The 10685-nt window shown below is 46.6% G+C and overlaps 1 protein-coding gene across 1 annotated transcript; it reads left to right on the top strand.

Moving 5' to 3' along the window:
* The first annotated feature begins 219 nt into the window (after positions 1-219).
* On the top strand, positions 220-9354 carry ADAMTS1 (ADAM metallopeptidase with thrombospondin type 1 motif 1). Its single transcript, XM_079921653.1, has 9 exons — positions 220-1319; positions 2962-3308; positions 3661-3793; positions 4180-4347; positions 4786-5072; positions 5296-5482; positions 5572-5747; positions 7010-7185; positions 7356-9354. The coding sequence occupies exons 1-9, from the start codon at positions 671-673 to the stop codon at positions 8053-8055; spliced, it is 2823 nt and encodes a 940-aa protein (XP_079777779.1). The 5' UTR covers positions 220-670; the 3' UTR covers positions 8056-9354.
* Positions 9355-10685: the final 1331 nt, after the last annotated feature.

The raw sequence follows: 10685 nt of genomic DNA, 5'->3' as shown, positions 1-10685 counted from the left end.
CGGCGCAGAGCGCGGTTTCGCTCCGACTGAGTTCAGGGGGCGGCGTCCCGGGGATAGAAAGGCGGCCAAGAGGGAGGAGAAAGGGGGTAAGGGGGGGTGGGCGGAGACATTTTTAAAGACTATAAAAAGGCGGCCCGGGCTGCCCCGTTCTTGCACTCGCTGGAAAGCGGCTCAGAGCCTGGGGCCTTTGCATAGCCAGGGCGCGCAGTAGGGCCGAGAGGACAGAGCCCTGCGCAGAGCGAGGTGCACCGCGACCGAGGCGGAGACCGAAGCGGGGAGCTCCAGGCGCCGATCCTCGTGTGGCCCAAGGCCCCTCTCCCGGAGGCGTCCCAGGGCGCTCCGTGTCTCCGCATCAGCCACCCCACCAGAGCCTGCTGCGCGGTGCCTCCAGCTCTTCGCTAGAAGAAAAACTTCCCGCGCGCCGGCAGAACTGCAGCGCCTCCTCTCTAGTGACTCCGGGAGCCCCATCTGCGGCTGGCTCTGCGCGCACTTTCCAAGAATCATAGTAATTGTTAATTTTAACAATCCCGAGGCAGGCCAGCGAGGCTCTGCGCTCCAGACCCGAACAATAGCCCCTTCGCTCAGTGCGCGGCGGCGCGCGGTGCCTCCCGGGACTCGGGTGCCGCGAGCGGTCCCCGCGGAGTTCGGAAGGCGCACGGCAGGAGGCGACATGGGGAACACGGCGCGACGGTCTCGCGGCTCGCAGCCTGCGCCCGTGCTGCTGCGGCTGCTGCTCGCCGCGGCCTCAGCGCTGCTGGTCGTGCCGGGCGTGCGCGGGCGCCCCACCGAGGAAGACGAGGAGCTGGTGCTGCTGGCACCGGAGAGCGACCCAGGACACAGGACCACGCACCTCCGCCTGGACGCCTTCGGCCGGCAGCTGCTGCTGGAGCTGCAGCCGGACCGCGGCTTCCTGGCCCCCGGCTTCACGCTCCAGACGGTGGGGCGCAGACCCGGGCCCGACGCGTCGCGTTCTGATCCCGTTGGCGACCTGGCGCACTGCTTCTACTCTGGCACGGTGAACGGCGACCCCAGCTCCGCCGCTGCACTCAGCCTCTGCGAGGGCGTGCGCGGCGCCTTCTACCTGCAGGGCGAGGAGTACTTCATCCAGCCCGCGCCCGCCGCCGCAGCCGAGGAGGAGCCTCCGACGCGGCCCCAGTTCCATCTCTTGCGGCGGAGGCGGCGGGGTGGCGGCGGCGCCAGGTGCGGGGTCCTGGACGACGAGACGCAGCTCGCGGGGGGAGCGGGGTCGGAGGACGAGCACGCCACGGCGCAGGGGCCGCCGCGGGACCGAGCGACACAACGCATGGGACAGCCAACAGGTATCATTCCCAGAAGAGTGGTTCCCACTTGTCTCTCCATTCATCTCCCTCTCCCTACCTTCTCTGTGCTGCGCGACTTGAGGGTAGAGTCCTGTTCGCAGACGCGAGCCTCTGTCTGCGGACAGGACGGAGACGTGGTGTGGAGGGAATGCGGCTTAAGATTTGGGTTGGTGAACTAACCAAAGCCTGCTGGAGCAGTTAATTCCATTTGCCCTAATAATGAATGATCAAGAGAGGATAGACGTTATCAATGGTGTTTCTGCTAAGGAGAAGCGTTCCGATCCGGAAGGGAGAGCTGGTAACCCAATGCCTCCCACTTTAGTTGAATGTGAGCTTGTGCGACTTATTTCCACCTTGTTAATTTCTTTTTAACAATTATGCATGTGTCCTTTGGTCGAGTTGCAGCTTCGCGCTTAGTTTTGTAACCGCTGCCTGTTCGCGCACCCTGAGCCCAGAGGAGGGCAGAGATGGAGGGCGGAGGAGGGATAGTGACCTCAGAATGTGCAGCCCGCGAGCCTGGACAGCTGCGCTACGATTCCTGTTCTGCTGGCCTCTGTTCCCTTCCCCCCTTTAAGAGTCTGACCCCCGACCGGCTGGCAGTGGCGGGGCCCCTCTTCAGAACCTGCTTGGGAGGTCTCTGCCCAGCTCGCCCCGCCTCTCCGCGCCTCCCACCAGCCTCCCACTTTGCGCTCCCCCTCGCGGCCATAATTCTGCTCGGAAGCACTGTTGAAAGTTAGTCACCGGTGATCCTTCCTGCTCCGCCTTTCCCTGTTTCTCTCTGTTGTGTGCAGTGCTTCCTGTCTAGTTCTTTTCATTCTGTCACTCACTGGGGTGCCTTGTTTCTTTTTTGAACTTTCTCACGTGGCTTGTAAAATTTTCCTCTTCTCCCCTGTACGTCCGCTCCTTGAAGCGGTTACGTGCTCAGAGCCCAGCGTAGAACTTCCCTGGGGGCTGGGTCTCAGTCAGGAGTCAGAGGGCTCTTTTCGAAACAATCAGCCGTGGCCCCGTGGTCCGAAGCAGGAACTTATTTCCCTGGGGTGGTGGGAGTGGGGCAGTCGGCTTCTTGGCAGACTGGGTGGTCCTTGTGCCCGGATTTGGCAAGAGCAGAGCACCGCAGGGACCCGTGGAACGAGCGAGCAGAGCAGTGCAGGCTGAGATTTCTTCAGGCCCGGCCCCTCGGCAGAGGCCACAGCCCTGCCCTGGGCCTTCCACGTGGAGCCCGATGATCTCATTCAGGATTTGATTCCTGGCCTGTGAAAGAGTGACTCAGGGCTCTGCCTGCCCCCCTTGCTCCAAGATTTTACTACAGCTGGGGAGAATGGTTGCGCACACTGCCTTTTTCAGATTGTGTGATCTCAGAGAGGACAAAAGAAATCCTGTTTAAAAAAAAAAAAAAAAAAAAAAAAAAAGCCTGACACCCCTCAGAGGAGCACATGGCCTTTTTTTTATTTACAGTAAAGGAGAAAACTTTAAAAATAACATTTTCAGTGAAAATAAATGCAAATATTTTTGTTATTGTTGCTCCGGGTGTATTTTTGTATTGTTTTCTTTGACTGGTTAGGCTTTCTTTATATACTCTGGGAAGGTAACTATCCTTGGCTAGACTGCCCCTGAACAAACTATCTTCCTTGTGTCTTTACAGGAACTAGAAGCCTAAGAAAGAAGCGATTTGTGTCCAGCCCCCGCTATGTGGAAACTATGCTTGTGGCCGACCAGTCCATGGCAGAGTTCCACGGCAGTGGCCTAAAGCACTACCTTCTTACCTTGTTCTCGGTGGCGGCCCGGTTATACAAACACCCCAGCATTCGGAATTCAGTTAGCCTGGTGGTAGTGAAGATCCTGGTCATCTATGAGGAACAGAAGGGGCCAGAAGTGACTTCCAACGCTGCCCTCACTCTGCGGAACTTCTGCAACTGGCAAAAGCAGCACAACCCGCCCAGTGACCGGGATGCAGAGCACTATGACACTGCGATTCTTTTCACCAGACAGGTGAGAGGAAGACATTGCCAACGATGAGAGTATTCTCTTGGGAATCAGTTTTGTAATAAGCAAATGTATGTAAGGCATTTTACCAGTATTTTGGCACTTATATTTTTTAATTGGCTAGCATGATTAATCTTCCTTATTTCTTTTAATATTTTAATATCTCAAGTTTCACAGTCTTTTTTGAATGGCCTTGGGGAAAATCTTAAAGTCACACAAAGTACTCCTAAAAGAACTACTCAACAACAATGAATGTAGATGCCCTAAAGCACATGTGAAGTTACACCCTGCCAAAAAGTGAGATCACAAGGTTCGTGCTCTGTCTCTGTTAATACGGACATACCTTTGCTCCTTGTAGGACCTGTGTGGCGCCCAGACATGTGATACTCTTGGGATGGCAGATGTTGGAACTGTATGTGATCCCAGCAGAAGCTGCTCGGTCATAGAGGATGACGGCTTACAAGCTGCCTTCACCACAGCCCACGAATTAGGTAAGTCTGTTTTAGAGTGAGAGTTAACCCAATTCATGAATTCAAATTGATAAACTATGTATTAATTTAAGAGGCAGAGTCTTCAGGTTATATTGCTATTTTAAGGTGCCAGAGCTCCCTAGAAACTGCAGAAAATATTTTTCCACTCTTCTCAACATGGTCATTTTTATTAGAATTCAAAGTAAGGTAGTAGGAGCTATGGACGTATTTGGAAATTTACGTTTGTTTACACCCTGTGAAAAGTAGACATTGTCTCTAAAATAGATTATCTCTAAAACACATTTCTTCCTCTAGAAATATCACTTTGAGACAAATGAATCCCTGTTGGGGAAAAAAAATGCTGCAAATGACCTGTATTCTAATGTGGGTTTCGGATGTCTTCTTAGGCCATGTGTTTAACATGCCACATGATGATGCAAAGCAATGTGCCAGCGTTAATGGTGTCAACTGGGATTCCCACATGATGGCGTCAATGCTTTCCAATTTGGACCGCAGCCAACCCTGGTCTCCTTGCAGTGCTTACATGATTACATCATTTCTGGATAATGGTCATGGTAAGATGCTCCAGCTACTCTTTCTAGATGTTACCCAACCGTCCACATGTAGGGTACTAATGAAACCAGCTCTTTCTTTCTTTTCTGTTCTTTTTATTTTCCCTCCTTCAAAATGACTTTCATTGTCAACCGCATGCATTTTTAGATCTTAACTTCCAGTAAAAGATAGTGCTTCTGGCCAGGTAGCTCCCAGAGTACATTAACTTGAGTTTTTAGCAGAACAATGATTTCCTGTCATTGTTAATACAGAAATATCCCATTAAGAATAATATCTTAATGATAGTTTAAATATCTCTGGCATTTTCCCCCCAAACTCTTCAGCTTTCAAATTGCTTTGCTATATATTATCACTTTTGGTAAGTATTTTCTGAAACTGATCTACCCCCTGCATGCTTTAATTTGCTATTTCTTAATATTCATTGGCATTTTTCCTTGCAGGCGAATGTTTGATGGACAAGCCCCAGAGCCCCATACAGCTCCCCTCTGATCTCCCCGGGACCTTGTACGATGCCAACCGGCAGTGCCAGTTTACATTTGGGGATGAGTCCAAACACTGCCCGGACGCGGCCAGCACGTGCACGACCCTCTGGTGCACAGGCACCTCTGGCGGATTGCTGGTGTGCCAGACCAAACACTTCCCCTGGGCCGACGGCACCAGCTGTGGAGAAGGGAAATGGTGTGTCAACGGCAAGTGTGTGAACAAGACTGACAAGAAGCATTTTGATGTGAGTTTTCCACTGCAACACATGCTCCTTTAAGATTCAGAATTGAAAGAGACCAAGTGATGCTAAAACGTTAGATACCACGTTAGCATCCCGACCTGTGGGCTCTCGCAGGGATACAGGATAGAGTCGTATTATTGATTCTTTGTCCCATGTCTTTCTCTTCCATTTCCTGAAAAGGTTTCTGTAGAGGTTTCTAACGCTGATCATTTGTGTCTCCATTTAGACTCCTGTTCACGGAAGCTGGGGTCCGTGGGGGCCCTGGGGAGACTGTTCAAGAACGTGTGGCGGAGGAGTTCAGTATACGATGAGGGAGTGCGACAACCCAGTCCCAAAGAACGGAGGGAAGTACTGCGAGGGCAAGCGCGTGCGCTACAGGTCCTGCAATATTGAGGACTGTCCAGAGAATAATGGTGAGTAGAGAGAAGGTGAAAAGGATGCGCTGCAAACGGGTGGTTGAAGGCCGGAAACGGATAACATCATCGTCTCCTTCTCTTTCCAGGAAAAACCTTTAGAGAGGAACAGTGTGAGGCACACAATGAATTCTCCAAAGCTTCCTTTGGGAGCGGGCCCGCAGTGGAGTGGACACCCAAGTACGCAGGAGTCTCACCCAAGGACAGGTGCAAGCTCATCTGTCAAGCCAAAGGCATTGGCTACTTCTTCGTTTTGCAGCCCAAGGTAGTGACTTTTCTTCAGACTTTTTGCCTAAGAAACAAGGCCTTAGTTTGCTCCCTTTTCATGCCAGCTCTGTTGTACTTCCTTTAATTTATATATATATATATATATGTAAAGCTGAGATTTTAATTTATTTATTTATTATTTATGGCTGCGTTGGGTCTTCGTTGCTGCACGAGGGCTTTCTCTAGTTGCAGCGAGCAGGGGCTACTCTTCGTTGCGGTGCGCGGGTTTCTCATTGCAGTGGCTTCTCTTGTTGCGAAGCATGGACTCTAGGCACGAGAGCTTCAGTAGTTGTGGCTCGCAGGCTCTAGAGTGCAGGCTCAGTAGTTGTGGCGCACAAGTTTAGTTGCTCCACGGCATGTGGGATCTTCCTGGACCAGGGCTCGAACCCATGTCCCCTCCATTGGCAGGCGGATTCTTAACCACTGTGCCACCAGGGAAACGCTAATTTATATATTAACGTGTTCAATTTCAAGTTAGAACTGCTTTGCTTCTAGATACATTGGCAACTGCTTGCTTTGAGTTTGGTGCTGTTTTGGGCTATGAATGAAGCTTGAATCCAGTGCTTATGATTCTTGCAATGGTTTATTATTACTCCTATATGCAAAGAAAAGCCCTTTACACATGGTTAGGTAAATTATGTGTTAACATGGAAACCATCCAGTGGTTTTGGAAAATAGTTTAGGTGTGGCCCGAAGTACTTGTTACTGGGTGACTAGCAGTAGTATGTGCAAATGGACTTATTAAAATGAAAGTCTGAGCATTGAGAACTCTTGTGTTTGAGAACATATACTGAACTAATGGAAGCATTGTTCTGCTGAGGAGATAAATCTGGCTCTGAGGTAGAAAATAGAATTGAATTTGGTTGAAATTATCATGTGTCATTATCACTGTAGGCTATGAAAACAGTCTCCAGTTGCAGATTCAACATTCAAGTGATTTATTCAGCACCTGTTATTGCCAGCTAGTATTCTAGATACTGGGGATACAGCAGTAAACAAATTGACAAAAAGCTCTGCTTTTGTTGACCTTAGCTAAAAGTGAGATAGGATACAAATAATCTAACAATTTGTAATATTTTCAGATGGAAAAAAAAGCCAAAGAGAAGGATAGTGTGTGCCGTGTTATAAAGTACTATTTTAATTTTGCTAGTCAGGAAAGCAAAGATGTAATGTTAACGAAGAAAACTTTCAGAACTATCCTAGCAGCATCTCTTGCCCTTGTTAATGTGTAACACCAGGTACGTGCCCTTCCTTTTTCAGGTGGTAGATGGCACTCCTTGTAGCCCAGATTCCACCTCTGTCTGCGTGCAAGGACAGTGTGTAAAAGCTGGTTGTGATCGCATCATAGACTCCAAAAAGAAGTTCGATAAATGTGGCATTTGTGGAGGAAATGGATCTACATGCAAGAAAATATCAGGATCAGTTACTAGTGCAAAGTAAGTGTTAAAATGCCATAATCCTGAAGGTCTTATCATTTCAATGTAACTTTTTACAGGTCTGGTAAAAATTACATTCTTAAATGATTACCTGGTGTTTTAAGCTAAGTATTGATTATATGATTAGCTGGTGAATGAGAGATTTTTATATCTGTTTTCCTTGTCTGCAGACCTGGCTACCACGATATCGTCACAATTCCAACCGGAGCCACAAACATTGAAGTGAAACAACGGAATCAGAGGGGATCCAGAAATAATGGAAGCTACCTTGCCATCAAAGCTGCCGATGGCACATATATCCTGAATGGCGACTTCACCTTGTCCACTTTAGAGCAAGACATCATGTACAAAGGTAGTGTCTTGAGATACAGTGGCTCCTCTGCAGCGTTGGAAAGAATTAGAAGCTTTAGCCCTCTCAAGGAGCCCTTAACCATCCAAGTCCTGACAGTGGGCAATGCCCTTCGACCGAAAATTAAATACACCTATTTCGTGAAGAAGAAGAAGGAATCTTTCAACGCCATCCCTACTTTCTCCGAATGGGTCATTGAAGAGTGGGGCGAATGTTCCAAGTCATGTGGACAGGGTGTGCAGAGAAGGCTGGTGGAGTGCCGAGACCTCAACGGGCAGCCCGCTTCAGAGTGTGCAAAGGAAGTGAAGCCAGCCAGCACCAGACCTTGTGCGGACCTGCCTTGTCCCCTCTGGCAGCTGGGGGATTGGTCGCCATGTTCCAAGACTTGCGGGAAGGGTTACAAAAAGAGAACCTTGCAGTGTCTGTCCCATGATGGGGGTGTGTTATCTCATGAGAGCTGCGATCCTTTAAAGAAACCTAAACATTACATAGACTTTTGCACAATGGCAGAATGCAGTTAAGCAGGGGCGGTGTTGAGGGAAAAGGGCAGTGGGGAAGGGCTGATGCACTGAAATCAAGAAGGCTGGAGGAATCCAGTGCACTTTGCCGGTGATCAATGAGGTGTGCCGATGAGTTGGGAGGTACAGGTAGGTAGAAAAGAACTTAGATCATCAGAATTTCCTGCCAGTTACAAAATTGATAGGGTAGTTTATGAGGATCATTAATAGCTGACCAATAATATAGCATGAGAAAGCCCCAGGGCGTTATTATTTCTTTTGTTAAGTCTGTGACAAGTTTTTACAAAAATAGAAACATTTGTCAAAGCAAGTGTGAGAAATACTACAATCCCTGTTTCCTGGTACTGATGAAATGCTTTGTATCATGGAGGTTGGGAAATGAAAAGCAGGAGGAAGATGAGGTTTTTGGTTTAAGATGTGGCTTACTTTACCTCACTACCTATGGAGGGAGAAAGGAATACACATAGGATCTTTGACCATCACTGTTCCTAACTGCTGTGGTTTCAGAGAATGTTTATGCCATCTCTTCTGCTGAGAGTTAAGAATTCAGTCCAGCATGAGAAATGCTTAGCAACATCCAGTGACTCAAATGACTCCATCTTTCCTTTCTTGTGCCGTTATTGTGTCTTTATTTGTGAATTCATTTTGACGAAGAAACAATTCCATGTATTTGTAAAAACAGCATTAAGTCTACAAGGGGAAGAAAAGCAGTGATGTATCAGATGCTGGTAAAAGCTAGGGGAGGCCCGTTGATCTGGGTACCTCCTACATTTTTTCCTCCTGAGGTAAGCCTACTTAAGGAATGTGGATGTGGAAAAAAAACCAAAAAACAGTTTGTGTCTGAAGAAAGTCAGTAAGATCACACAAAAAGAATGTAATGCCAGAACAAGAATGGGGTGTGTACAACAGGGTCCCCAGTGTTTGGGGACATTGAGATCACACATTTCACGGTGGGGAGGCTACTGAGGGGTAGCGGGTCCATCCCCAGCAGCTGGTCCAACAGTCATATCCTGGTGAATGTCTGTTCAGCTCTTCTACTATGAAAGAAAATGACTTTTTTCCATATGTATATAGTAAAATATGTTACTATAAATTCTATGTACTTTATAAGTATTGGTCTGTGTGTTCCTTCTAAGAAGGACTATAGTTTGTAATAAATGCCTATAATAGCATATTTATTTTTATACATTTCTTTCTAATGATAAAGCTTTTAAGTTATATCGCTTTTGTAAAAGGTCATATAAAAATAGAGTATTTATACAATATATGTTACTAGGAAATAATAAAAGGACACTTTTTGAACATGTGTCTATTTTTTTTAATGGGAATTAATTCCTGGGTAGGAAATCTGAAACTCAGATGTTGAACTTTTGTTTGTTTTGTTTAAAAAATGTCTGGTTTATTACTTTTTTAACACTGATAAAAATGTTTCATTGCATACATTTTTTTAAAAAACATCTTTATTGAAGTATAATTGCTTTTCAATAATGTGTTAATTGCTGCTTTATAACAAAGTGAATCAGCTATACATATACATATATCCCCATATCTCCTCCCTCTTGCGTCTCCCTCCCACCCTCCCTATCCCACCCCTCTAAGTGGTCACAAAGCACTGAGCTGATCTCCCTGTGCTATGCGGCTGCTTCCCACTAGCTAGCTATTTTACATTTGGTAGTGTGTATATGGCCATGCCACTCTCTCATTTTGTCCCAGCTTACCCTACCCCCTCCTCATATCCTCAAGTCCATTCTCTAGTAGGTCTGTGTCTTTATTCCCGTCTAGGCCCTAGGTTCTTCATAACCATTTTTTTTTTTTTTAGATTCCATATATATGTGTTAGCATAGGGTATTTGTTTTTCTCTTTCTGACTTACTTCACTCTGTATGACAGACTCTAGGTCCATTCACCTCACTACAAATAACTCAGTTTTGTTTCTTTTTATGACTGAGTAATATTCCATTGTATATATGAGCCACATCTTTATCCATTCATCTGTCGATGGAACAGATATTGAATTTGAAGAGAGAATATTTTCTTCAATTCTTTGGAAGTACGATTTCATTCTAATGAAATTATTTTATGTATCCTTGGGGTATGTGATTGCTACAAAGAAAGAAATCTATTATATCTTTGGTGATAGATAGGTTTGTTACTAATGTAATAATATACACCAGTGGTTGGCCAAATTTTTCTGTAAAGAGCCAAATAGTAAATAGGTTTTGTGGGTCATACTATCTCTGTCACAACTACTGAACAGTGCTGTTGTAGCATGAAAACAGCAATAGACAATACAGAGATGAATGGGCATGGTGGTGTTCTAATAAAACTTTATTTATGAAACAGTGGGCCAAATTTGTTCTGTGGTCATAGTTTGCCAACCTCTGATGTATAACATATAAAATGGAAAAAGATGGGATTCTGGATACATTTTGAATTCATGTCTCTTCTTCAATTATATCACGTAAGTAAAGTTTTTTGAAAGTATTTAAGCTAATAAGTAGAAAACAATGCCTCATAAATTACATTTGGGATAGACATGCTTGGTGAGCCAAGCCCTCCAAATATTTCATGTGCTCTTCAGGAATACATGGGGTGTTTTGGAGAAACCTTGGAGCACCCAGGCCACCCTCTCAG

This window comes from Stenella coeruleoalba (genome assembly GCF_951394435.1).
Source record: "Stenella coeruleoalba genome assembly, chromosome: 5".
Classification (NCBI taxonomy): Eukaryota; Metazoa; Chordata; class Mammalia; order Artiodactyla; family Delphinidae; genus Stenella; species Stenella coeruleoalba.
This window is presented reverse-complemented; position numbering and strand designations above follow the sequence as displayed.

Bases quoted from the DNA above. Each gene is read 5' to 3' on its own strand.
- ADAMTS1 (XM_079921653.1), top strand. From the start codon at position 671: ATGGGGAACACGGCGCGACGGTCTCGCGGCTCGCAGCCTGCGCCCGTG. The intron at 4,348-4,785 runs GTAAGATGCTCC...TTTTCCTTGCAG, and splicing joins ATTTCTGGATAATGGTCATG to GCGAATGTTTGATGGACAAG. The intron at 7,186-7,355 runs GTAAGTGTTAAA...CCTTGTCTGCAG, and splicing joins GGATCAGTTACTAGTGCAAA to ACCTGGCTACCACGATATCG.